This window comes from Pleurotus ostreatus, assembly GCF_014466165.1.
Source record: "Pleurotus ostreatus strain PC9 chromosome Unknown scaffold_7, whole genome shotgun sequence".
Classification (NCBI taxonomy): Eukaryota; Fungi; Basidiomycota; class Agaricomycetes; order Agaricales; family Pleurotaceae; genus Pleurotus; species Pleurotus ostreatus.
This window is the reverse complement of record NW_023503162.1, coordinates 920,606-946,236: the sequence shown is the minus strand read 5'-3', so window position 1 is coordinate 946,236 and position 25,631 is coordinate 920,606. Positions and strand designations below refer to the sequence as shown.

The 25,631-nt window shown below is 51.0% G+C and overlaps 10 protein-coding genes and 1 non-coding gene across 11 annotated transcripts; 6 read left to right on the top strand and 5 right to left on the bottom strand.

Annotated features, from left to right (window-relative positions):
• Positions 1-96: 96 nt before the first annotated feature.
• Positions 97-1,708, top strand: RPT2 (ATPase of 26S proteasome regulatory subunit 4; the record flags this gene model as incomplete). Its single annotated transcript, XM_036779005.1, has 6 exons — positions 97-99; positions 151-771; positions 818-1,104; positions 1,156-1,371; positions 1,431-1,608; positions 1,661-1,708. The coding sequence occupies 6 exons, from the start codon at positions 97-99 to the stop codon at positions 1,706-1,708; spliced, it is 1,353 nt and encodes a 450-aa protein (XP_036628394.1).
• A 582-nt stretch (positions 1,709-2,290) lies between these two features.
• On the top strand, positions 2,291-4,950 carry PC9H_009503 (uncharacterized protein; the record flags this gene model as incomplete). Its single annotated transcript, XM_036779004.1, has 21 exons — positions 2,291-2,373; positions 2,433-2,605; positions 2,661-2,673; positions 2,726-2,775; positions 2,833-2,950; positions 3,007-3,092; positions 3,147-3,240; positions 3,299-3,367; positions 3,416-3,586; positions 3,641-3,661; positions 3,717-3,730; positions 3,786-3,831; positions 3,887-3,958; positions 4,013-4,025; positions 4,078-4,130; positions 4,189-4,293; positions 4,418-4,440; positions 4,500-4,573; positions 4,631-4,675; positions 4,736-4,833; positions 4,899-4,950. 21 exons carry the CDS (start codon positions 2,291-2,293, stop codon positions 4,948-4,950), a joined length of 1,473 nt encoding a protein of 490 aa, XP_036628393.1.
• A 259-nt stretch (positions 4,951-5,209) lies between these two features.
• PC9H_009502 (uncharacterized protein) lies at positions 5,210-6,079 on the top strand (the record flags this gene model as incomplete). Its single annotated transcript, XM_036779003.1, has 5 exons — positions 5,210-5,305; positions 5,369-5,457; positions 5,517-5,634; positions 5,691-5,833; positions 5,887-6,079. 5 exons carry the CDS (start codon positions 5,210-5,212, stop codon positions 6,077-6,079), a joined length of 639 nt encoding a protein of 212 aa, XP_036628392.1.
• A 516-nt stretch (positions 6,080-6,595) lies between these two features.
• On the top strand, positions 6,596-7,020 carry PC9H_009501 (uncharacterized protein; the record flags this gene model as incomplete). Its single annotated transcript, XM_036779002.1, has 3 exons — positions 6,596-6,627; positions 6,678-6,806; positions 6,861-7,020. The coding sequence occupies 3 exons, from the start codon at positions 6,596-6,598 to the stop codon at positions 7,018-7,020; spliced, it is 321 nt and encodes a 106-aa protein (XP_036628391.1).
• A 227-nt stretch (positions 7,021-7,247) lies between these two features.
• Positions 7,248-8,861, bottom strand: CDB4 (Curved DNA-binding protein (42 kDa protein); the record flags this gene model as incomplete). Its single annotated transcript, XM_036779001.1, has 7 exons — positions 7,248-7,482; positions 7,545-7,759; positions 7,824-7,984; positions 8,068-8,345; positions 8,407-8,467; positions 8,526-8,685; positions 8,778-8,861. 7 exons carry the CDS (start codon positions 8,859-8,861, stop codon positions 7,248-7,250), a joined length of 1,194 nt encoding a protein of 397 aa, XP_036628390.1.
• A 435-nt stretch (positions 8,862-9,296) lies between these two features.
• Positions 9,297-11,358, bottom strand: PC9H_009499 (uncharacterized protein; the record flags this gene model as incomplete). The annotated part of the gene is made up of 8 exons (XM_036779000.1): positions 9,297-9,510; positions 9,585-10,483; positions 10,551-10,589; positions 10,652-10,669; positions 10,731-10,812; positions 10,875-10,981; positions 11,038-11,176; positions 11,240-11,358. The coding sequence occupies 8 exons, from the start codon at positions 11,356-11,358 to the stop codon at positions 9,297-9,299; spliced, it is 1,617 nt and encodes a 538-aa protein (XP_036628389.1).
• Positions 11,359-11,640: 282 nt separating this feature from the next.
• On the top strand, positions 11,641-12,233 carry PC9H_009498 (uncharacterized protein; the record flags this gene model as incomplete). The annotated part of the gene is made up of 3 exons (XM_036778999.1): positions 11,641-11,874; positions 11,928-12,140; positions 12,201-12,233. 3 exons carry the CDS (start codon positions 11,641-11,643, stop codon positions 12,231-12,233), a joined length of 480 nt encoding a protein of 159 aa, XP_036628388.1.
• Positions 12,234-12,586: 353 nt separating this feature from the next.
• Positions 12,587-12,658, top strand: PC9H_009497. Its single transcript has one exon. It is a non-coding gene; the product is annotated as a tRNA-Met (tRNA).
• A 1,463-nt stretch (positions 12,659-14,121) lies between these two features.
• Positions 14,122-18,108, bottom strand: RAD2 (DNA repair protein rad2; the record flags this gene model as incomplete). The annotated part of the gene is made up of 10 exons (XM_036778998.1): positions 14,122-14,610; positions 14,673-14,760; positions 14,810-14,892; positions 14,946-14,999; positions 15,061-15,486; positions 15,538-16,795; positions 16,851-17,579; positions 17,628-17,740; positions 17,796-18,006; positions 18,056-18,108. 10 exons carry the CDS (start codon positions 18,106-18,108, stop codon positions 14,122-14,124), a joined length of 3,504 nt encoding a protein of 1,167 aa, XP_036628387.1.
• A 351-nt stretch (positions 18,109-18,459) lies between these two features.
• Positions 18,460-23,788, bottom strand: PC9H_009495 (uncharacterized protein; the record flags this gene model as incomplete). The annotated part of the gene is given in 6 exon segments (XM_036778997.1): positions 18,460-19,637; positions 19,687-21,517; positions 21,535-21,957; positions 22,022-22,635; positions 22,689-22,920; positions 22,973-23,788. The coding sequence occupies 6 exon segments, from the start codon at positions 23,786-23,788 to the stop codon at positions 18,460-18,462; spliced, it is 5,094 nt and encodes a 1,697-aa protein (XP_036628386.1).
• Positions 23,789-24,236: 448 nt separating this feature from the next.
• Positions 24,237-25,136, bottom strand: PC9H_009494 (uncharacterized protein; the record flags this gene model as incomplete). The annotated part of the gene is made up of 3 exons (XM_036778996.1): positions 24,237-24,350; positions 24,403-24,622; positions 24,697-25,136. The coding sequence occupies 3 exons, from the start codon at positions 25,134-25,136 to the stop codon at positions 24,237-24,239; spliced, it is 774 nt and encodes a 257-aa protein (XP_036628385.1).
• Between the last annotated feature and the right edge of the window lie 495 nt (positions 25,137-25,631).

Here is a 25,631-nt window from a genome sequence, read left to right as displayed (position 1 = left end):
ACGTAACAAATCACTGAATGCCCGTTTTGGCAGGCGTACGCGTCTTCAAGTCCACTTCCTCTCACTTTTCGCCATCACACCGCGAAATCTCATACAATGGTGAGCAGAGGTCTAATTCGAAGAACCACAGATGTCTGATACATTGCGCAGGGAAATACACCATCAGGACTGGGCCAGGGAGCTCCTGGCGGCAATCAGGGAGACAAGAAGGATAAAGACCAGAAAGACCAACCACAGAAGAAGAAATGGGAGCCGCCCCTCCCCACTCGCGTCGGAAAGAAGAAGAGAAAAGGTCCTGCCGCAGCATCCAAACTGCCCGCCGTCTTCCCCACTACGCGGTGCCGATTGAAACTGCTGAAGTCGGAGCGGATTAAGGACTATCTCCTGTTAGAGGAAGAGTTCGTGCAGAACCAAGAGAGGTTGAAGCCCGAAGGAACGAGGGAGGAGAAGAATGAGCAGGACAGGTCGAAGGTTGATGATTTGCGTGGAAGTCCGATGGCGGTTGGAACTCTGGAAGAGATTATCGACGACGACCATGCAATTATCAGCACGGCGTCTGGCCCGGAGTACTATGTCTCGATAATGTCGTATGTCGACAAGGACCTACTGGAGCCAGGCTGTCAGGTGCTCCTCCACCATAAGACACAGGGCATCGTCGGTGTCTTGCAAGATGATGCGGACCCGTTGGTGAGCATTATGAAGCTCGACAAGGCACCGACGGAGAGCTATGCGGATATTGGTGGTTTAGAGACACAGATACAGGAGATCAAGGTTTGTGCCTCTCCTCCAAGCATTTCCCCGCTAATTTGATATTTAGGAATCCGTCGAATTGCCTCTCACTCACCCCGAACTTTATGAGGAAATGGGCATCAGACCTCCGAAGGGTGTTATCCTTTATGGCGTCCCCGGTACAGGAAAGACGCTCCTTGCCAAGGCCGTTGCAAATCAAACTTCTGCCACTTTCCTTCGTGTCGTCGGGTCAGAACTTATCCAGAAGTACCTTGGTGACGGTCCTAAGCTCGTCCGAGAACTCTTCCGAGTGGCTGAGGAGCACGCGCCGAGTATCGTGTTCATTGACGAAATCGATGCTATTGGAACAAAACGGTAAGAATGTTGAACGTAAATACGTGAGATTTTGAACTGATTTGATTTCAGTTACGACTCCACATCTGGTGGTGAACGCGAAATCCAGCGAACCATGTTGGAGCTTCTCAATCAACTAGACGGATTCGATACTCGCGGCGACGTCAAAGTCATCATGGCCACGAACAGGATAGACTCGCTGGACCCCGCCCTCATTCGACCTGGCCGAATAGATCGTAAAATAGAGTTCCCTCTCCCTGACGTGAAGACAAAGCGACACATCTTCCGGTGGGTTTATTCGTGGATGTTTTCCCTGCCCCACCGTTGTTCATCCTAATTTCTTGTAGATTGCATACATCGCGGATGAGCCTGAACGAAGATGTCGACCTGGAGGAGTTCGTCATGATGAAGGACGACCTGTCGGGAGCTGATATCAAGGCTGTTTGCACGGAAGCCGGACTGCTTGCTCTGAGAGAGCGGCGTATGCGGGTCACAAAGGCAGATTTCACGTCTGCTCGCGAGAAGGTTAGTACCCCGCATTCTCCCCGCACTCCACTCGTTGACTTGGCGTCATCAGGTACTTTATCGGAAGAACGAGGGCACTCCGGAGGGGTTGTACCTTTGATCGAGCTGTTCCGTTCCACTTTGTCTCATTCGTAAACTTCTAATAAACATTTTATAATCGGCATGCCCCGGGATAGTTGAGTGCGTGGTTCAACGTGGTTCGGGATACTTCCCAATTAGTATTTACATATTCAGCACTATATTATCACATCCTATCCGCTATGAGATCTTCCGGTGTCGCAAACCGCTTCGCATGAATGCTCCGGATGCTCTAGTTGCCGGAGTCGTGATAAAGCAAGAGCCGACCAATGCTGCAACGCCCTCTGCAGTGTAGCCTCCAACTTGAGAGAAACAACTTCGGTGAGCTTCGGGCTGAATGTGATCTTGTGAGGGAACGGAAGTGCGTACAGGAACGCTGAGGCCCTGCGCAGACAGTCCTCTTCCGTTTCCGAGCTCCCTGAGATCCAGACGACATTTTAGCGCCCAGTACACAGCAGCTCCACATGTGATTGTCTCAGTAGAGCATCATGAGCGCTAGAACATACCATTTCCAGACGCGACTTGGTAGCAGACGGTATAAGTATGAAGCTTGCCTCCTGCCATCAATCTCCATCTCCCCACTACACCCCCACATCACACTATCATGGGACGACCCATAGAAAACGCAGCTTCCGACAATACATTGAGTGTTCGCGATAATCGTACCGGGAAGACCTACACCATCCCGTAAGTGAAGATTTCGTTGTTTTGTTTAGTGAATGGCTGATTGATAGTCGGCTGCGTAGAATCGAAGATAACAGCATCTCGGCGACCGCATTTAAGGCCATATCTGCACCGAAGGCCAAAGGTGAAAGAGAGGAGAATGAGACGGAGAAAGGGCTACGCGTTCAGGACAAGGGGTTCTTGAATACGGCGGTGTTGCGAAGCAAGATCACGTATATTGATGGCGACGCAGGTGGTGAGTGTCTACGTTGTTTTCTTCGACTCAGCACACGCTGACACCATTGTCTCAGTGCTGCGCTACAGGTGAAATGAATGGCCTTATGCTATTGAAACATTGAACTGAAAGCAAATGAAGGGGGTATCCTATCGAGCAGCTGGCCCTCCAGTCTTCTCATCTTGAAACCGGTAAGTCCACATTGAGTCGGTGTTCTCTCTCACCAGATGCTGAACCCCGTGCTATAGCATATCTCTTGATTTATGGCTCGCTACCGACATCTGCTCAATATAAGGTCTTCCAGGATGAAGTTATGCACCACAGTGTTGTGCATGCCGATGCTGAGCAATTCTTCCGATCATTCAGGTAAGGATGTGAAGAGTTGCAGCAATACAGCAGCTAATACTTAATATCGATCGTAGATACGATGCCCACCCTATGGCCATTCTGACCAGCGCATTGGCATACCTTGGATCATACTACAGCGAAGCAAACCCTTCTCTACAAGGTATGTGGAAACTTCCATTGTATTAAGTGATCGAGTTAATGTGACATGTTTTAGGCCAAAACTTGTTCACAAAGGGCGACGCAGCTTCGCTCGCGATCATAGATAAACAGATCTACAGGCTAATTGGCAAAGCCACGACGTTGGCAGCGTGAGTTTCGTCGGATTCTGGTGTATAGTTGTTTTGGTGACGCATTCGAATGCTTTAGAATGGCTTACCGAGTTCGTCAAGGTCGAGAGTTCGTCACACCACCCACAGGTCTTAGCTATACGGGCTCGTAAGTCCTGAACGGTTCGTTTCGCTTGTCGCCTAACGAAAGAAATAGATTCCTCTACCAAATGGATCACCTAGGTGAAACTGACTACAAACCGAATCCCGTGCTAGAGAAGGCCTTGGATGTCCTATTCCTTATCCACGCCGACCACGAGCTTAACGCATCAGCAACTACAGTGCTACAAACAGGTAGCTCTCTAGTTGACCCGTATTCAGCCGTGGCGTAAGCGCTTTTATGACTGTTGCCGAAAGGATGATACTAATAGTCAATCTGTAGCGCTGGTTGTGCATCCTTGTAGTGAGTTGCGAGACTATTGAGCGTTCCACTCCTGATCATTCACACACACTTATAGTGGACCGCTACATGGTATATTTTTAGAGGATCTATTTGCTTCGTACAATGAACTAACGGCTCTTTGTAGGTGGTGCCAATGAAGCCGTCATTCGAATGCTGATCTCGATCGGAAGGTAAACATCTACCCGGCGTCGGCCAGGCTTCGAAGAGATGCTAACTACTTATTAGACCGGAAAATGTTCCGGCATTCATCGAGGCAGTAAAAAATCGGGAGAAGGTACTTTCTGGATTTGGTCACCGGTGGGTTCATTAAGCCGTGTATCATTGCTAGCTAGCGCTGATTGCCTTCTTTAGCGTGTATAAGACGGTATGTACGCTTCTTGACCCTGTGTGAACGGATCTGATGTTGGTCGGGCTAGTCGGACCCCCGATCCTTCATCGTGCGTAAGATGGCGGACGAAGTCTTCAAAGTGTTAGTGTTTTTGCCTCGATTTTGGGGTGGATATTCTGAATAACCCCAAATACCGTAGTACTGGTAAGGACGAGTTGCTGGAAACGGCCATGGCCCTACACGAGGCCGCGATGAAGGATGAGTACTTCGTCAAGCGGAAACTGGCTCCGAACGTCGACTTCTGGTACGCATGTCATTTAGTTCCGCTGCTTTCATCAACTGACTAATGTATGGTGAACCTTCTATAGGAGGTGAGAATGCTTGCGTCACTGACATACTGTGCGAATACTCATTGCAAACCTCGACAGTGGCCTGATCTACCGTGCAATGGGTAAGTGGAAGTGCTTCGGTATCCTTGGGAAACGGACTGAGACTCGACATTTACGTTAGGTTTCCCCCTGGATTTCTTCCCGGTCCTATTTGCCGTGCCTCGCGTTGTCGGATGGCTGGCGCATTGGCGTCAGGTAAGTCGTGTTTTGTGTGGGATAGTTACAGAGACTGATACCCTGAGCGTCTGCTAGATGATGCTGCAAGAAGGGGGTGTAAAAATCTGGCGACCCCGACAGGTAAGCAACGTGCTGGGGTAGCAAAAACGCGAAGACAGACACGCTGAAACCTTCCGGCAGATCTATGTTGGTGCTCCGAAGCGGGATTATGTGGCCATGGAACAACGTGTCCCCGTGGAAGGATTGAGAGAAATGCCCTCGGCCGTTGCGCATTCTGGGTGCGTTTTATATCATGGACCTCGTCTGGAACCATGGGGAGGTGACCATGGTGACATTTTTGCAGGATATCGAAACGGACCATGCTTGCGTCGTTCAAAGGCAAAGCCAAGCTGTAAATTATTTCTTTGTCGTCGGAAGGCTGTGTTAATAATATTGTCGGAATTGCATCCAACGTTGCAACGGGCCGATTGATGTGATTCTGATGCTGTTGCCATTTGGCCCATTGTGTTCATGGGGGTATTTGGTCGTGTTTGGCAGCGCCCATGCGGTTGCCTGGTGCGTTTGTGCTTGTGTTTCTCTCATCTCTCTTTTCAACTCCCTTCATCTCGCCGTCTCCGACCTTTTCCCCTCGTTAACCCCCCACCTGTACACGAAATGTTCAACACACTCATTACCGTTTCCCTCCTCGCATCCCTCTCCATCCAAGGCGTTTTCGCCGATTTCGCTGTCTCCCAGCCAGAATTCACCCAGGTGAGCACGCTCTATTTTTGATCTATGACGATAACAAGGATTTAACCTTTCCATTTCTCCCAGTGTCAAGAGGCGAAATTCAGCTGGCAGAAGACGAAGGGGCCATACAACATCCTCATCACCAAGGCCTCTGACCCATGTGGCGACGCACTGTGAGCACTGGCCTCACAATGTTCATTTTTCGTGTCACTGACTGAGGGGACGTGAGCAGTGCCGACCTTGGGGATTTCGATAGCACAACTGGTGCATGGAAGGTAGCCCTCCCAGCTGGAATCAAAGTTCAGCTGTCCATCGAAGACGTGGACGGTGAAGAGGCATGGACTGAGACTGTAAGCCGGATTTTTTTCGCCTTGTGAGAAATGCTTGGCTCAATAATTTGGAAAAGATCACTGTCAAGGGTAGTAATGATGCGTCCTGTGTCCCCCCTGCCCTCCTCGCCCTAGGCTCTTCATCTGCCGTTTCCTCTGGTGCTGCTTCTACAAGTACTGGGTCATCATCGGTTCCTGCTATTGCAGTAGGCGGTACAACGTACGTCCAGTATGTTAATATTCTGCTACGTACTTAACCCTTCTCTTGGACAGTCTTGTCGTTCCCGCTGCTACGCAAACCACTGTCGCCACGTCTTCCGTCGCGCCTACCCCCGTTGGTGCCGCGAACGCCGGTTCCGATCCCTTCTCCAAGGCAGCCCAAAACTCTGCTTCGGCCTTTCACACAACGAGCATTTCCGCGATGGTGGTCTCCGCCGTCCTGGCCGGCCTTGTTCTCTCCCTGTGAATATACCCACCCGCAATCTCTAATGGGCCAAGGTCTATACCCAAGCGGCGTCCCAACCTACCCTATCCTGGCGATACACACCCTTGTATCACGCTTATAAGCGCAGGTATACTACTGTCCAGTTTCTTTTATGTTCCGATTTGTACTAGAGAGCAGAGTCGCGTTTGTCCCGAGGGGTTCATTTTTTGTGTGGAGGCGGTTGGTGTTGATTCTTTCTCGTTTCATGAAGAGTTTTTACGACGTGACGAGCTGGTTGTGATCAACATTTCTACTTTCCTCCCCCGTTTTTAATGTAGCCATAACTTCTCGTTGTTTGACCCGGGCACCCTCCGCTACTTATCATTATTTCATCAACTGTGTCGTTCATCCTCTGCGAGTTGCATTATTACGTAGGAGTACTAGTTTACTGTTGATCTGTCGAATGGAAATTTGTTGTCCATCCTATCATCGGTCTGCATTCGCGCGAACAGGAAATCTCAGAGGTTTGAGGTTAGATAATTCCTATCGCTTACCATCATGTCAGAGCCTGATGCACAATGGCATAGGATGTAAGAATCTCGTTTCACGTAAAGATTAGATCCAGCTAAACTTGTCTCAGCGTAGTACGGATTCCTTTTGCATCCCACAAGCACGCGACCATCGCGAAACAGACCATCGAGGTCGACGCGGAACTCCAACCACAGGCAGTGAAACGCCAGCTCGATGTAGACGATGATACACTCATAGGGTAAGCTCTTTGCTGTATCGCATGGACGACGACTGACTTATGTTTTGTCTGCAGGTCATTCGAAACGCTGACGGTCAGACTCGCTCGCTTGGCCGTCAACTCTTTCCTCGAAAACGTCGATTTGGTGGCTCGAACGTTGGCTGAGTTTGGCGACGATGCTGAACGGGGTTCCGACAAAGAACCTGCTGCGTCGCTACCACCAGGATCACGATAAGCGAATCCTCATGTCAATGGTGGTTAATGCACCACGCCCGAGGGTGCCATGATCGCGGGCTTACAGATTAACGGCAATGTAACATGATACATTCAACGATAATATTCACATTCGGTGTGGGAGAGGTTGTACGAAATACAATTGACAACTACGCAATGTCCATTTGACATCACTACAGCTTCGACATGTTCGAGTTTGACTTTCATCCATCCATGGCCAACAATTACTCAGTTATCGTCACCTTCGGCCTCACCGTCAGCCTTTGTCTTCTTCTTCTTGGACTTGGTAGGTCGCAAATTTCTGGCGAGGAGGGCCTTGGTCTCTTCGTCCTCTAGCTCCTTCTCGGTCTTGACAAGCTCCGGCTTATACCACACCGGTGGGTGGGTGATTAAGGCAGGGCCGGCGGGGAGAAGGGCGATCGTAAAGTGGAAAGCGGCAACGAAGGTGCCAGCGGGAGTGTAGCTGGAAGAAGAAGACGGGCACGTAAGTAGGTAAACACACACAGAGACGGATCGAACGCTGACATCACTTCGTAGGGTTTCACTAAACTATGCTGGACGGCCTCCTGAAGACCCATGCGCGCTCGTTTCTCATCTTCGAGACAGCGGATGTTGAAGGGGAAGGCCCCAGACTTCTTCTGTACCTCAGAGAACACGGCTCGGGAAGTCTTCATCTTCAACTGGTAGGTAACAGTGGAGTCACGCTGGTAGATGGTGGTTCTCGACTCCTCCAGACGAGCCTACAATTAAACCACGGTTAGAAACGAAAAGAATGTCGACCGCGAGCCGAAAAGGCTCAATCACCTTTCCGTCCTCTCCAGTCGAGATCAAGATGTCCATGCCATAGACTTCGTTCTCGGCGAACGTTATCGTCTCGAATTCACGTTTCTGCGATTCACTAGGGTTGAGAATGATGCGCTTCTTGCCATCAATAACATTTTGCGTTTGCTGGCAGGAGAGCATGCCTATCACATATACGTCAGTCAAACCGCGATCGACCGGTGCCAAAAAAAAAGAAAATAAAGTAACGTCGGGAAAATCAACGCACCTTCTACGGGCTTGCAATCCCAAGTCGACACGATCTTTCCGACGGCTTCAGTGACGGCCCAATTTTTGTTGCCCACTTTGATGTGGCGCATAGCGATTTCAGCGGCGTGCCATGCGGCCTTGATCGCATCGGCTCGGCGACCGGTTACGGGGTTCTCAGGTGATGCGCCCACGACGATTGTCTCAGCAGACACGGCAGCATAGCCGTCGATGTGGGCACCGACATGAATCTTAACGACATCGTCTTTGGCAAGGAGCTGCGATGAGAGGGGATCCGACCTAAGACCCGTATGCCATGTCAAATAAACCCAATGCATGATCAAGCTTCAAACAAACGTACGCCAACGGTGAAAAGTGAGCCACACAGTTGTTGACAGATATACTTGTAGGAAAGGCGATGCCTACGATTTCCCTCTAACATCAGCGATGATTCGGCCAACTGGTAAGACCGATGCTCACCTTTCTGTACTTTGACACCTTTGACGGCTTTGTTGTAAACGGCCCCAGTGCCTTCCTCGAGGAGCTTGTCCCCCTCGACACAGATATCGAGCACTTTCGCGCCCTCGACGCAAAGATCAATCAACTTCTTGACCACTTGGTTCACAATATCTGCCGCAGTCTGCAACCCAGGTAGTAGATTACGTCGCGATCGAAAAGCCCCTTCGATGATGAATAGATCATTCGCTAACGAGGTGATTTGCGAAACGGTACCTTGTATTTCGTGAGATCGACTTCATTTGTCGGAACCTGTTTCTTTTCGACAGGAGGGGCTGCAGGCGTTTCGGTATCAGACATTTTTATTTAATGAGTGGGAGGAGGAGGGTGCGGTGGCTGGAAAAAGGATTGGGCGAAATTATCAGGCGCGTGCAATTCCAGGACCCCTGTCTTCAATAGAGTCGATCACGGAGATGGCCAGGTTGCCTTATCCGTTTGCGATCGATCCACAGGCTGGAAGTAAGGAAATGAATGATCTTGCAACTTCAGGTGTATATTGCATATACAAGTTATCTCCCACAACAGATGGTATATATATATACAGCGTAAGTTTCCAAGGTATATCTGATCCCAACGAGATGAGAAGTCTACGATCCTTGATATTTGATGTCTAGTGATCCGTCGAAAGTGGCTTGCAATCAAAGCAGGGGGGACGGATGCATATACGAGTGATTAATAGATAGATGGATAGCGGCGAAAAATGAAAGAAAAAAAGAATGTGTTGGGTATGCGGCGTTATGATGTCGGCTTCCACGCGACGAACCCTCGCATTGACCTGCAAAGCTCCGGTATTTCATTCAGCGAGCTCTTTACGGAAGGAACGCGCGGAGAGAGTTTCGTTTCCAGGTTATCGCGCCAAACTCTCCAGTCCGGACGGTCGCCTTCGGGCTCCGGCCACGCACACTCGGAGATGATTCGCCCTCTCATCCCAGTCCGATCCTTCATATCACTGTACATCGATTATTGTTAGCACATTCCTCGCCCATTTAACCCAAAGCGGAACACGAAAACGGATGCACCCACTTTTCCCAGTTGGCCCAGGCTATATCGAATTCTTCTCGAGCGGAAGGGTTGGCAGTCTCCAAGTGTATGGGATTGAGAGTCCCATTGGGACTAGTGAGCGACTTCTTCGGACGAAACGTTTTGAGTATCGGTGTGGAAGAGGGTTTATCACGGTACAGTTGGTCGTACTCTTCCCAAATGGCTTCTTTGCAGCCCACGATAGTGTTCACCGTTCGAGCTAGATGCATAGGCGCCCACGACGGCACAGTGCGCTGCGATGACTTTTTAGCCGTGGAATTGGTTGTGTGGTCTCCTTCGCTGGACCGACGTTTAGACGAGGGCGACAGCTCAAAGGCGCTGTCCGGGTCGAAGCGGTCGCCTATGGTGATAGAATCATGAGTAGATGTACGACCAAGGGAATTCTTCCGTAAAGTCGAGTGTGAGTTGGGTGGGAGTGGGATCGATAACGAGGGGTGGGTCTGCACATCCACGAAGTAGGAGGAGAGATAGAATGGAAGGACTGTAATGAGTTGTGACGACAGAAATCGGCGCGAGAGCATGGCTTCCCATGCCGCCTTTAGCCGCGTGTGATCCTGGGGATGGGGATCGCTTTCGAGTGGTGCGGGTTCATCGGGTAGGGGGAAACTAAACGAAGGGTTGGGGCTGAAAGGAGAGCGAGGGGACGTCGAAATGGGCGATTCATGCAGCGTGGAGAGGCTAGCCTGCTTCCTGATAGATCCATCAGCATGGGGCTGGTCATCGACATTAACGGACCAGGGGTCAGAAAGGAGTGTAGTCGAGCTTCGCGCTGAGTAAGGATTTGGCGTGATGGGATTCCCGGGGAAAACGTCGAAGGAGATGGGCGAAAGGCGTGGCTTTGGCGGTCGAGCGCAAGGGAAAATCAGATCTTCCTCGATTATCTGTGGAGGGTGGCCATATATTTCTGTTCCATTTACACCTTTGATATTCGCAAATAAATTCGCGTACCTCAAGAACGCCGCCTGGCTTCATGACGCGCGCGATGTCCTTTAATAATGAACCCGTCAGAATGGGGATACCAAGCGCCAAAGTGGAGTGTAAAAATATACCTCCAAGACAAACTGCCACTAACGCCCCATGATTGTTAATGTCCGATAAATATGTTATCTGGTGGCTTGATTCACGTACCTCATCTTCGGGAACACCCAGACCAATGCCGGCAACTCGCACGAAGTCGAAATGTGAAGGGGGAAATGGAAGACTATCCAGCCTGAGAGATGAGGAGTGAGACAAGCGGATTTCTCAGGTGCGCTGCACGATGGTCTCACGAACAAATTTCCATGGACCCATTGGACCCGACGGGCTAGGTCTCTATGCGACGGCAGCACAGAAAGGTTCGGCTGAACTCTATAGTAGTCAAACCCGATGATCGTACTGCCCTGTAGCGCTGCGAGTGAGCCACTGATTGAATGCGCGCACCAAGAAAATTACATACTAGCCATTGTCGGGCGGCCTCCATCGCCCAATAGCCACCTCCACATCCCAAGTCAAGTACCATCGGAGGGGGGACATCGAATTGATGCATCGTGAGTTTCCTGCAACAACTAGTGAGGAACATATGATCCCAAATGTCGCTGAGTTGGGGTGCAGCTCTCATTTAGTACGGGTACGAGGAGGCGAGGTGACTTGGATCTCACAAATTGAGCATCTCCATTGTGTACCGCAGTGGATATGGTACCTCGCCAACCTTGCGACGCACTTTGCGCTGGCGCAGCAGTTGGTCAGATACGTCCTTCTCCATGGGGGGCGCAGCCATGATGAAGGCGAGGGGGAAAGAGCAGCTCAATTTACCGCAAGGTTGTGGTATATATACAAGCTTGAATCTCGAGATCGCCAATAAAAAATTACGGTCACCCCATGATGGCCGGAGGTTGTCTAAATTCTGGAGAAGGAAAGGAACAAGGGTCCTTGAGTTTCCTGCAAAATAAAACCTCAAGCGAAATATACTCCCGAAAATAATACTGATCCCCGTCCCCACGTGCTCATTTTGGTCCCTTTCTGCTGTTAAACTCCGCGCCAGACATTCCCACGCTTCACCATGTTGTCTTCCACCGTCGTTCGCCGAGTCGCTGGCGCGCGCGCCGCCGCCAGTCGGCCTCTCGTTCAGTGCGCCCAGCCGTCGCTGCTTGGCCGTCGGGCCTACGCGACGCCACCAAAGGAGGAGACAGATCCCCAGCTACTCGGATACCCTCAACTTCCGTTTACTTCAAGTCAATATCTACCGGCCAAGGGTTGGCAAGACTCACTCATGAGGAGGAACTACGGCGACACTGTGAAATGCCTATATATTCCCCTTGATACAGGACACTGACTAGTCAACGATAGCTGCACGACAAGGACGAGATACTGTCGATGTGGGGGCCGGACATCCCGCCGATAGAGCCATCCCGTGCACTCTTCCAATTCACACTCGTTGCTCTCGGCTTCGTCACATTCGGACTCATTGCCAAATATAATGTCCCGGAAATGCCGTCCATCCGACGTGAATACCCATTCTCCGGGCTTGTCACAGAACTCGGCGGATTGGAAGATAACAAAGTAAGTTGCACGCACATTCTTTTCGCTTCGCCAGCCGAACTAGCGGGCTTTCTTCCACAGGCTAGAATAGAGGCCATTGATGATGAAGAGTGATGTCCATAGATGTCTCTTAGACTTGTCCTTGTACATGGGGATTGCCAGGACTATCTAGCCAATTATTAACGTTAGCCCACAGACGTGAGTAAACACTAGAGTACGATACTTCCATGCAAATCACTCCAGGGCCTTGGCATTATGCGAACCTATGCTGTTGGTTCAACCTTCATTAACAGACAGTTCATCTTCATCAGGAGATCGTGTAGGTAGAGCTTTAGTCCCGCTGTAATCGCTGCAATGTCACGTTTCTGGGGGTCATATCCGATCTCATTCACCCTCGCTGCTTCTCAGTTCTTGTATGGATGAGTGACTTGCCTCACTTAGCACCTCCTTCGGCGTTCATAAGCAATAGCAGCATGGCGCAGGGGAAGCGCGCAGGGCCCATAACCCTGAGGTCACTGGATCGAAACCAGTTGCTGCTACTGAAGTGCGCATCTTATACCACGATGTGTTTTTTATTGGGATATCAGCCTATGTGCACGACTGGTAAAATCATATATCGAGAGGATACCTTTACATTGTCTAGCGACGATGACAATATGTATTGTACAATGGAACAACGGAACTCGCTGCACGAGTTTAGCCTATTTTGTATCAGCGCAGTGGTGATACGACGTATATATATATATATGATCATAGTTGTGCTGATCCCATGTGCCGCATTCCCTATGCATTTGCACTGCGAGCTGTGGCCGATAGCCTACTCACTGTGCCCTCCTTGACCCTGTCGTCCCCTATTCCGATGGTGCAGAATCTCAGGGTACGGTGGCGGCCTCCAGGGGGAAGTACTACTTCGAGGATGGCGACCTTTACGTCCAGGTTAGTTGTCCAGAACAGCATCAGATTAGCAGCTCCAAACGCTGGGTTATGCAGGTTGAGGATGTCCTGTTTAAGGTTTACAAGCATCTCCTGTCACCCTCTGCTATCAGCAACACAGTTGCTGGGAGTGCAACTGATGGATCAAACCAGGGACACCAATACTTATTTCCCAGATCACACAAGAAGATTTTGAGGACCTTCTATGGGTCTTTCACGATGAGTGCGTCACTCGACATGGATTCGGTGTTCCGGAAATCACTAGCGTTTTAGATCACTACAACGCGAAGCACCAACTAAAAATGGCTAAGCATCCTCCGCACCGCAGAGAGGCTCGAGATCAAACGAGTACAGGAGTTGGCAGTCATAAAACTCACCAGGCCTGTCGATTTACGATGTGGATCCGACTGCCCACACCACATTGCTACTCGGCATCGAAATGCAATGGGCCGAGGTATCATTTACAAGTGTCGCCCAACGGCGGGAACCTCTTACAAAAGAAGAGGCTATAGACATCGGGTCCTTCGCTACCATGACCATCGCTCATTTCCGCGGACGTCGAAGGTACATGAATGATGACCAACATCTCAACGCATGTTTTGACCTGTCGTTTCATAATCTAAGCTGAGGCTCGACTCTGTATCCAGCGCGTCGAGTTCGGATGTCTTGCGCATGATGATGTGGCTGGAGTCTTGTGGTCTGTGAGAGTTGGAGGAGTGTGATTTAGCAATCGAATTTCGTTCTGCTGCCGAGGCGTCAACAGCGAGATAGAAGCGTCGAGTCTTCCTTGCAGGTAATTGAACACCAGGGATCTGAGAAGGATATTCATTCCTACACCAAAGAGGCTAGCGCAAAGCAGTCTGCATGACTTGGTAATGTGTTAGTACTTGGTACACACTGAACACTCTATCCTCCTTTCCCTAAGCCACCGCTAACGAACCCGGCGAACACAGTGATACATCGAGTTCGAACCTCGGGATGTATACATCGTGCCATGACACCGATGTCTTCTACTTTTGGCGGCTCGTTCTGCTTCGTGGCACTGATCCTGTATCTTAATCGCAATGCACTATACACGAGCTAAACGTCGCGGACGAGGTCTCTCTTTTGCTTCGGCGGGAGGAAGAGTTGGAGGAGGCAATCCAGTATCGGAGAGCTCGCTCCCCTCAGGTGTCGGGTCTGAAGCAGAAGATTCGCTCTCCTGATGGGCTCTTTGGTTGGCCATATTTCTGCCTCTCCCTCGCCCGCGGACACCCTTCCCTCTCCCTCGCCCTTTCCCGGTTCTGGCCACGCCATGACTCCCTTCACCCTGAACGCTCTCTTGAACGCGCTTCGTCCTCTTCTTCTTTGGGCCCGCTTCATCTTCAGAGCTTCCCAATACACCTGCCTCTACCATTGGTGTTGCGCTCCGAGATGAGTTGCTCTTCCTGAAATCGGCCACCACCTTTTGCAACCTCTTACTTGCATACGCTGTACGCTTCCTGGGCGCATACGTGCCTTGGCCAACGGAAAGGTCGAAGTATTCATTCAAGGTCCCTTGTTTGTTTAGCGCTGCCGCCTGTCATCGCCGTTAGCTTCGTAAATAAAGGTAGTGGTAAAGCTTATTTCTGAAATACGCACCTGAACACGCTTTCCCACTTTTTGGATGATGGGTAACAATAGTTCGTCAACTTTGACTTGATGCCAACCAAGTTCTTCCTGGAGGAACCTACATGGGATAAGACAAGGTACCGTAGAGGATAAAGTTGAAAATGTACATTCGAAGGCCGTCTAGGTCGGGTAAACCCCATTTAAACGGTTCGTCCGACTCATCGACCGTAGGATGATAATATGCGTCTCGCTGACAAAGTGAACGACTATTACAAAAAAAGTGCAGTAGGAAAGCAAACGCACAACGGCGCTATTAGGCCAATCTTGAGGTAGATAAAGTTTCTTGAATTTCTTCTTCTGACCATCAAGATATCAGCAACGTGAAGAGCATGGGAGCGTGAACTACACAGAAACTCACAAACCGTTTGCGGAAAGCAGACTTGTTGACCTCGGGTTTATCTTTGCCACTTTGGACCTTCAGCCACCATTCCTTGAATTTATGCAACCCATCTTCTCCTGGGAACTCCTTCAGCAATTCCATTGCTACGACGGGGCCCACACCAGGCAAACCCTCGACGTAGTCGCTTCCGAGCAAATATGCCAGACGAATGAGGGTGTCTCGGCCTAGACCCAACTCTCTAGCAAGGTCGGCAAGTAAGAAACACTCCACCGTCTTCGACTGGTTGAACATGTTCTTGAAGACCCGCTGTCCGCCAAATAAGAAGACGTCAGAGTCGTCCGTGATGATACCTTCAACAAGCCCAAGCGACACTAAAGTAGCACACTGCGCTTCGGCTTCCATTGGAGCTGTGATATAGGGAATTCCGAACAGTCGCAACATCGTCTAATATGTTCCATGAGTGTTTGTCCATTTTGACAGATTGTGATGTTTTACCATGATTTGTGAGATCATCTGTTGTGTGATGTCCTCCGAGTCTCTCATGGCTGCCTTCCGCTCTTGATTGAGGGTCTTGATTTCATCGTCAATTTCACGTCGAACTGCATCAAGGTCCTTTCCCTGGACTTGCGACATAAAACGAACGTACTCATCCTCTTCCGCCACAACATCGATCTCCTGAACAGCATCCCAAGATTCGTCCTTGAGCGGTTCCGCCCTACCGGCATTTACATCTTCCGCGGTGTCGTGAATTGAGGGAGACGGGGATCGGGATAAGACGTCTGCGTCCCCCTCCTCCTCTTCGGCGCTAGAGACATTGTCATCGAGTATGGCCTTGGTTTGATCCGTGTTGGTATTCAAGATAGTGGAGTCTAACTTGAAGGAGACGGCGAATCCAGATGTGCCTACGTTGCTCGCTTTCGACACGGGTGCAAACGGGTGCAATTGCTCCTGAGTATCTACCTCGATCGTCCCTGGCGTTTTCGTCTCGGCGGAATGGTCAACAGCATCCTTCGAAGTTGCGTCAGCTGGCGCAAGCAATGATGGGTCTAGACGAAAATGAACTGTGGGCGGCGAAATCTTTTCAGAGGTGCTCGACCCGGCATCTACACCTAGATCAACGGCAGCCGGAAGTGAGACAGGAAGGACTTCTTCCATGTCCTCGTCGCTTGAGGAACCCAAGTCTTGGACAGTGCCATGTGTTGGTGAAGATGGGGAAGGCGTGACCGGGCGGTATGGATCGAATGATGCAGGTTCAAGGTCTGAAGCGTATTCCAACTGCGGAGACGGAGACCTGGGTTTTGCCAGACTGGTGATTTTCGTTGGGAAGAGAGGGCTCTTCATGGGCGTTCGAGAAGGACCCGCGCCTCCTATAGACAGTGCAGTCTCCAGACGATTATAATACAAGATGGCATCCTCTGACTGCTTGGCTTGTAGGGGCTTCGGTGGTGTCGTAAATAATTTAGGCGACTCGCCTGGAGATCCAGCATGGGCGTTATATACCTGACTGCTGTCCAATGACTGTTGGATAGCATACGCTAGGGCTTGATCATCGTCAGAGTGAGCGTCGAAGTGGTTTACTCCTGCGTCGCTCTCGTCATCGGTAAGATCGAACAGAGGTGTTTTTGACTTCACCACATTAGATTTAGTGGTCAAAGGAGCGAGGGGTTTGGAAACATATCGGTTTGAGAGGGCAGTCAAGGCCATTTCCCTACGATGACGACGGAGATCCTCATCGATTGTTTGTTCCTTCCCGCTGCGCACAGAAAACAATTGATTGCGCCATTGAAATGTTACGGAAGACTACTTACAGGTCGACCTCATCCATGTCGGCGTCGCTATCGTTGCCAGCAGCTTGTTTATCGTCGTCTTGATCTATCTCAATAGGCTTGTCCCTAGTTCCGTCGTCACGAATACCCAGGATCCATCCGCCATTTGCTCCTTCGTTCTTCACCAGAACATACTCCCTATTCCGTTCGCTAGCAATGCGAATAGGGATTTCAATATGAGCCTTCCCGATACTATCAGTGGTCGACAATAGCTGTTGCGTCAATGCGTTTCTTTGCTTCAAGTTGAGTATTTGTTGCTTGGAGAAATCTAAAGGAGTTCGAGCGCTTCGGAGCATATTCTGCAACCTATGGTACGACGTTTGTCGAGATTTGAGACGTAAATCACCAATGATCTCGTATTGAACTTCGGTCGGTAACTCTCGAAAGGCAGGCGACGTGACATCGAAGTCCTCTGGCCGCATATCCTCGATAAAAGCTTGTAGTTCATCTTCAGTAGCGAGACGGGGATCTGGAGCGGTAGATTGAGTGGCTTTGGAGATGACATCGTTGAGGTCGACCTCAGGAAGCTTATAGGGATCATGATCATAGAATTTCTTCTTGGGTGAGTTGTTCTTTGGTGACTTAGAATCCGGTACTCTCTTCACAGGAGATCGAGGTATCCTCTGGTCAAGATCCTCGAGATAGACTGTATTATCATCCAGCCTCACTGGCCCCGACTCCGCTTTCCCTTTCCCTTTGTCTTTGGATGACCTGAAGATGATCAGAAAGGACAGCATCAGGGATTGAATCCGAACCCACTTCGCGCCTTCAATGTGGTTTAAAGCCTCGCGTCTCAGCTGGGCAGCAAGTAATTTCTCCGCGACCTTTACGTGACTTGATGCAGCACCTCGTTTCTTGTTCTTCCTCTCAGTCTAGATACGTATCAGTAACAATACTCTCCTTCTAGTAGACATCTTGGCAACTTACAATGGTATTCCGCTTAAGTACAGGTGCTCCACCATCGAAGACGAATACTGGTTTGATGCCATAGAACAAGAGTTTGGTTATACGTCGCAGAAATCCAAGGACATGAGCGTTCGACAAGGCACGGCCCTCCTTATCACGCATGGTTGCTTGGAACTGATATATCCATATACTCGAGTCGATGGCCATTGTCTTGCCTTCGACCGTTTCCAGCCTGGTTGGATCAGCATCCCGCCGACGTCCAAATTGGAAGAGCTTCGTACATGACTGGGCGGCCAACAGGAGTCAGCAGGCTCCACAAGGACTTGACACCCATTGCGCACTACTACGAGGATGACTTGCAGCGTTTTGCCATGGGTATGAGGACAAGATGATAGATGACTCGGTCCATTCAAAGTTGTTGCATTGAAGAAATAATGATCGGTGCACGTGTTGTCATTACTACGCACTGAAACAGAAGTCCTAAAAAAGAGAGGAATACTTTTGGTAACGAAGATGCATTGTATAACATAGAGTCCGGGATATCATGATGTAAAACTAACAAAGAGTTGAAACGTAGTACTATCAAGATTCGAAAAGTAAATGTGAAAGAATCTAGGAGGTATAATACCAAAAGAAACCTGAAGGAAACGAGCGAATCTTGGCCAACGTTATGTTGGAAGCATGATTACTGCTTAGGAGTCGGGGGGCGTGAAGATGACCGCATTGCTTCTCCTTGTGATGGTGGGCGGGCAAGAGGTGAGCCGTTCCTGGCTGGTGAGCTCGTGCCGGAAGAGTGGTTTTGACCGCCGACAGCACCAGGAGGCGCAAGACCCATGTCGTTGGGAGGTGTGTTGCTCATGGAAGGAGGGAATCGAGGATCGAATGTCGACATGCCACCGCCTGTCATTTGCATCTGCATTGGATTGGCTGCCATACCATTCGCTCCCATACCCATGCCCATAGGTCCCATCATACTCATCATAGACATTCTAGGATCGAAGTTGCCCATTCCACCACCCATGCCACCGCCTGTCATCATAGGATTGACCGCGCCAGGAACACCACCCTCTCCCCCAACTTGTGAGCCAGCAACGGAGAAGGCCATCATCGCCTGCTGGTACGCTTGGGCTGCCTGTTGAGCAGCGAACATGTGCTGAGGGTTATAGCCACCCATCATGTTACCGTATGGCATCTGTCCAGGCATTTGTCCAGTCATCATCGGGGGCATCGCGCCGCCGGTCATCATGGGAGACATGCCCATCATAGGATTCATACCCATCATCATTGGGTTCATCATGGGATTATATCCAAACTGGCCGCCGTACATTGCTCCTCCTTGCTGCATTTGATCAATCTGCTGGCGTTGTTGTTCGTCGAATCTACGCTGCCTCTCTTCCGCTACTCGCTTTTCACGTTCGCGCTCGGTCAGGGCAGCGCCTACACCGCCCTCTCGCTTACGTTCGCGCTCATGAGCGGTAATGGCACCGAGTAGACCAGTCTGGGGAGGGGGAGGTTTGTTGGGTACGTTGATTAGAGAGGCCCCACTTTCACGAGCAAGCTCTTCTTGACGTTTCGCTGATCGGTCCTGTTTATCCTGCATACCAGCGGAAAGAAGACCTTGAGGTGTGAACGCCTTTGTCATGGTCTGCGAGGGCGGCTCTAGTTGAATGAAGGTATCCTGTTTGTTGGTGTTCTGCTCGCCAAGGTTGCGACCTGGGTCAAGAACTTGGCTCCATACTGACTGACGAGCAGCTCCAAGTTGTGGGTAATTGGACTGTGGGCGATATTGCTGGCCGTCATCATAGTACGGGCCTTGGTCAGCGGGAACACGACGCGGTGGAGGTGCGTTGTAATCTTCAGAATCTAAGGAACGTGATCAGGAGAGGCAGTAATTAGAACGAATAGGACACACCAGATCGGCCTCCAGGGATCTGAGGCAACGTACGAGGTGGTCTGAGATTGGGATATGTAGGCTGAGGCTGCGCTTGGACATCTGGCCCGGTGTTTGGCTTGTTCATACGAGGTCCTGCATTGGGGGAGGATTGTCTTGAGCGCCGGTCAAGGGGTGGCGACGGCACAGCATCAGAGTCCGCATCATCATCTTCCTCCTCGTCTTCTTCCTCCTCCTCGTCACTACTTTCATTCCACACAGCCCTTTCAGGCACCCTCGACTTCCGCTTGCCGTTCGATCTACCGGGCTTATGGACCGCAGCTTGGTGAGCAGCTTGCTGGGCTTGAGCTTTTGCCTTCCTCTCCGCAGCTTGTTTGGATGGTGCGAACGATGATTTGAAAGGTGCACTGCCTTCGTTTGACGCGGGAGGGGGTGACGGGGAAGAATGTGAACGCGGCGATTTAGTGCGCAAGGGCTCTACAGTTTGTGTAGGTGGCATAGGAGGAGGGACGTCCTCATCGTTCACGGTGAGATAGCTCAACGCGGCTAACGCGTCTCCATCCATGTCCTCTGATGTCGAGTTCGACATTTGTGGGGCGAGTGGAGCAGCCTGTCCTTGGGATACGCGCGTGTCGTTCATGTTCTTGCCTGCTTCTTGATAGCTCGCCTCGTTGTTGGAAGCGTCGTGTTCGGAGTGAGAAGGCAACGAGGAATCCCCATTGTGGTTGTTTTGCAAGCGGTTTTTAGCAGGGGCACGTGCGCCCGATGGCTTACGTCCAAAAGTAGGCCTGGATTTCGGACTGCGCCGGTCGTCTGGGCTGCTATTTCGGGCACTCGATCCTGACGGTGATTCTCGCTGTTGTTGTGGCACGTCTACAGGAGTTGATGTAAACCTGTCGAATGCCATAGGTGTACCTTGCCGCTTTGGAGGCGTGCGCTGTGTCTGTGTAGAGTACTTCGTGGCATTCACAGACCCGTTGTCTTCTTCTGTTGATTCGGAATCAGAGTCATCATCGCCATTCACGCCCGAAGGTATGGGAAGTTTTCTCGGCTGGTTACCGTCAACATGCTGCATGTAGTACAGGGCGCCAGCTTCCCCAGCTAGGAGATTCGAATCATCACTGGTAGGCCGCCGTTGTTGAGCCTTGTATGACGAAGCAGAGTTAGAGGGAGACGGCCCGTTCGAGGTCATTGTACTTTGCCTGGGCGGTGAAGAAGGGGGCGTGAGCTGAGGACCTTCAAGTCGATTGAATTCTCCAAAGGACCGGGTAGGCTCGATCGGAGAATGAGGAGAAGTCATCAAGGAGTGGGGAGAAGTTAAGATAGAAGAAGCGTCTGCATCCCTCCCATAAGCTCCCGGAGCAGCAGTAGACTGTCTCATTACGGGCGAAGGAAGAGGTGAGTGTGGGGAAGTGAGGACGGTCATGCTTATTGACTTTGGCGATCCAGGAGGCTCCTGTGAAGCTGTTCCTTTCGTGCTGTTAGACAAAGATGCAGTGGACTGGTTGGTTCTGGTTTGCTGAGAAGCGACATTGGTAGTATCGACACTAGCGTTTGACATAGAGAACACAGATTTCCGTTCTTCTACCGGAGAGCCTGGAAGCCGTACATTGGCAGGGCTTGTACCGCGCACAGCGCTATCCATCGAAGTTCGAGCAGGCGAGTTCAATGCCGTAGGTTTGTCTGAGTTGAACCGGGATGCCGGAGCAAAAGAAGCCCCAGAACCAACAACGCTCGGACTAAACGCTCCCTTTCCCGGCACCGCAGGACCAGATCCTGACGTCTCCTCGGCATGCGGCGTAGGACTAACAGTTCTGCGCGAAGGGTCGTTGAGGATGAAGGATGACTGTTCCTGTAGCCCCGAAGCACCCGTAGGAGTGGGGCTTGGGCACTTCCACTGTAGTTGTCGCTAGAAATGCTCTGCTCCTTGATTGGAGTCAAATATGACGCTTCCTGTGGTTTATCTTGGGCGGCCTGTCCAGCGTCGAAATTGAGAGGAGGTAGTTGAAATCCACTTGAGAATGTCGTACTCTGTTGCTGCGCTGGTTGCTGATTCTGCTGCGGTGCTCCCGACGTATTCGGTATCGGAGGGAGCGAAAGGGGAGCGGTCGAAGTCGGTGGTTGTCCGGCTTGTCCAGGAGGTTGTAGAGGGCGCTGAGCCGTAGGCTGTTGACCAGGTTCGATTGCCCGCATGCGATCGGTAAGAGTTTCGAGGAGTTTCGAGCGGATTGCAGAAGTGCGGTCCTCGCGAGGGTCCATAACTTCGGCCGCCTCGCGGTCGAGGAACAGGAGCTGGAGTACGAAAAGCAGTTAACGACTATCTTTCTCGAACAGCGAGCTGAGAAGAGTGCCTTACATCTTTGTGAGGTCCAACCGGATAAGCAAACATCAGAGAGGCAGGATCGCGAGGATCCCAGGTCCATGCTTGCGGCCGTCCGTAGAGTTCGAAAGCGTCATGCAGGGCGGTGATCCACTTCAGCATCTCGCTTGACTGGCTCAACCCGCCCTCCAGCTCAGGCATCATCAGTATCCATCCTTCCCGCAGTTTCATAGCCTGAGCGGCTTCGTCATCTCCAAACGTGCCCTCCATCTTGATCAACGTACTCCTGCTAATCAACTCCGGTCGTTCAGGGTACACAGCAAAGGCCTGTGTAACATCGCTAAACGTCAGGATTGCTTTCTTCCTCTCCTTTGTTTTAGCTCCAGCGTAGAAATTAATCGCCGCTCGTGCAGGAACGGCTTCATTGGTCTGAGAGTTTTGTGAGGTATTTTCATGTCGTGAAAATAAGTTCGACATCCTCTTCTTCTTCGGAGCCGGGAAGTTAGTGGCGGTTGCGCCCGGTGAGATTGGCAGTGCATCAGCGGAAGAGATGACCATCCAGAGAAGTTTCCAGTCAGTTTGGCCAGCTACGCGAACGCGCACCCAGCCCTCCATCTTGCCACGAACCAACGTCGATGGTGTGTCCCGCGCTATATACGGACGAGGTCAGGAATCCCGAAACAATAAAAGAAATGGTGCATACCATTGATGCTGATGCGCAGCAAGTGTGCAGTGTATATCTCTTCCAGTCTTGATTTCTCCCAAGCCGAGAGGCGTAGGGCGGACGCCCAGGAGATCAGCGAAGCAGTCGAGGGACATGAGAAGAACAGTAAGTTGGACCCAGCAGTATTAATGGCAATGACGTTTGTATATGGCTGGCCTGGGGGTGCACCCGGGGCGGTAGGAACCGCGACTGATCCTAGTACTTGCACAAACTGAAGACTTGTCAAAGACATGGAGCGTACAGCGATTATACATGATACTTACAGCATCGGTTATGTTAACGTACGCTGGCGGAACCTCTTTGCCATGCTTATTGGCCTCCTCGATCTGTTTCATGTCCCATATACTCAGCGTTGTTCCTCCGAGCTGCGCCCAGACATTCGTCCATCCCTCGTCCTTGGAGGGTCGATGACCGTCGGGTTGTCTCTCGATCCGTCGTACCAGAGGCCCAGAGAAATAGATTTTGTGAGCATGGGCGATCGTGAGTTGGACGATTGAACGAATCTCGGGATGCAAAGGCGCCGGTTGTGTCTGTGCCTGCGCGCCATTCAATGACGGTGTGTTGGACAGGGTTCGGGTACGCGTATGTTGTTGTTGAGGGTTCTGGCCTGCGGGCGGTGATGCTGGCGCATGCCCTTGGCCAGCAACGGGTGCTCCAGCTCCAGGAGGAACACTACGACCAAATTCATTAACATTTTGTCCATTTAATTGATCCTTCCCGCTGAGAGACCTGGTTACGTTGGGTCTTATATCCGACGCGCTGTTCTTGCGAAATGAGAAGAACGAGGACACTCGACTATGTCCAGAATTTGTGGTCGAGAGGGCCGGGCGCGGGTGGTCTCCTACGGAAGCCACCATTCCGTTTCCCCCTGTGCTATTGCCCGTGGGTGTAGGACTTGCTGCTTGTGGTATTGATGGCTGATTTGGATTATACTCGTTTGACAATGGACTCGTTGCTGAGCGCTGATGTTGATTCCTGGCTGGTGGGACAAAGCCACGATGTGGTCCGGGAAAAGAAGCTTGAACTGCGGGACCAGCAGTCCACTGGGAAGGTCGTGCGGAAGATGCGGTACTTGCCATCACTAATAGGATATGAGCATAAAGTAAAGAAGTTGAGAACGAGATGGAATGTGGAAGAGAAGCTTCTGAAGAGATATCATTACAGCGCCCACTCAAGCGCCCATAGAAGCGCTCAGCGCTGGGGGGCATCAGTTGAATTCAACGACCTTACAACTAGGTCTACGAACGTCGGTTGTTTAGGGAGTTGAATCTCGAAATGTCAAAATACTCGCGTTATGCAATAATTGGGAATGAAAGCGATCAAACTAGTACTACAACTATCCAGGCGAATAAATACTATGTTCATATGTATCTCGTATACTATGGAGGACAGCGTTGAACAGCATGGATATGTGGATGTTGATGTGGGTAAGTAGAGGCCATCGTGGCCGATATACAGTAAATGACTCAATGCGCTGCTGCAGAGGGCTAATTTGATTCCGTGACGAATCCGCAAGGATGTCAACGTTTATGAAGTCCCCCGGCTGCGCTGCCTCGATCTGGACTCCCCGGCTCTCGAGCGAATATTAGGGTATCTGAGCACGAGTTGGGAATCGTCCATCGCTGCACGTATTTCCTCAAACTAAACGCAGAGGGTGTCAACATCGTGCAAACAACTACAAGTGTAGGCCCACCTTTGTTCCTTCTGGTAGGGCGATCGTTCTGTTGCATTGTCTCTCTCTGCGTTCCCGGACGACAACCCCCTGCTCTTCGCGCTCCAACGCCTCTACCTCCGTCCAACTCACTACCAAGCGATTCCGCTGGTAGCTGACGTGCACATCCTGTTTTGTGAGCCCCGGTAAATTGAAGAACGCCATCACACTTCGACCACCGGACGATTCGCGAAAGCTGACACTAGCATGAGAAATCAAAGACCCAATTGAGTTTCCAGATCCAGGGCATGGAGAGCGTGAAAGCAAAATTCTCACATCGGCTTCGTGTTTGATGTATTCTTCGAACTGGAGTGCCTTTCGGAGGGTTGTCTGCTTGACGTAGGCTGCATCTCCGAAGGGACTCCAAGACTCAGCCCCTCGAACGATTTGACCTTGGGTGGTTCCTTCGCCATCTTCAACTCTTTCTGCATCCGGAGGGTACCCCAGAGCTCGTCCAATGCCTGGTAATCGGTGGGTGTGATGGGGTCCACTGTATCATGCGACTGCGACCGTTCATCGATAGAGAATTCGGCCTCGATATCCCGGAGGATTGGATTCTGCCTGCCATTGTCTTGCACATTGCCATCTATCGGCGAGGGAAAGAAGAGGCCCGTAACGGCGGGCGTAATGGGTGAATTATTGTGAGGTTTGCCGTCCCCTTGTTTGCTGATACTGAGATGGACCTGATTGTGGGCAGAACCAGGAGTGTTGTACATGAGCTGTGCTGTTGCGGTTATACAGACGGCTGCGAGAACGCGGGTGGGGTGGCGAAGAGGCGACAGGGCAGAGGGGCAGAGGAAGGGAGACGAGAGACACGGAGAAAACAAACGCTATTGTGATGTCAAAAGATAGCCAGTAGAGAAAGGAAACAAGGCTCTTTGATCAGGGATTTTATCGCCTACGGTCGGGTACATGCCTTGCGTTGAGCACGAGGAGTGTCAGATCAAGGACAAATCCATGGTTCAGATTCCTGCGGATCTCGCGGGATCAATCTGCGGGGATATCATGGAGTCTGGGAGGGACAGCGTATGCGGGCCATTCAGCAAGTCCGTTGACCAGCGAATCGACAGCTTGTTCAGTGCAAGTCGGGTCCGGAGCCAGCAGAATTCGATTTCGTCATGACATGTTTAAGGTGCATCGATGGCCAGGCGTTGTCAAAAGCAAGAATGCGGCCTAGAGATTCTTGGTGATAACTGATTCAAGGAAAATTG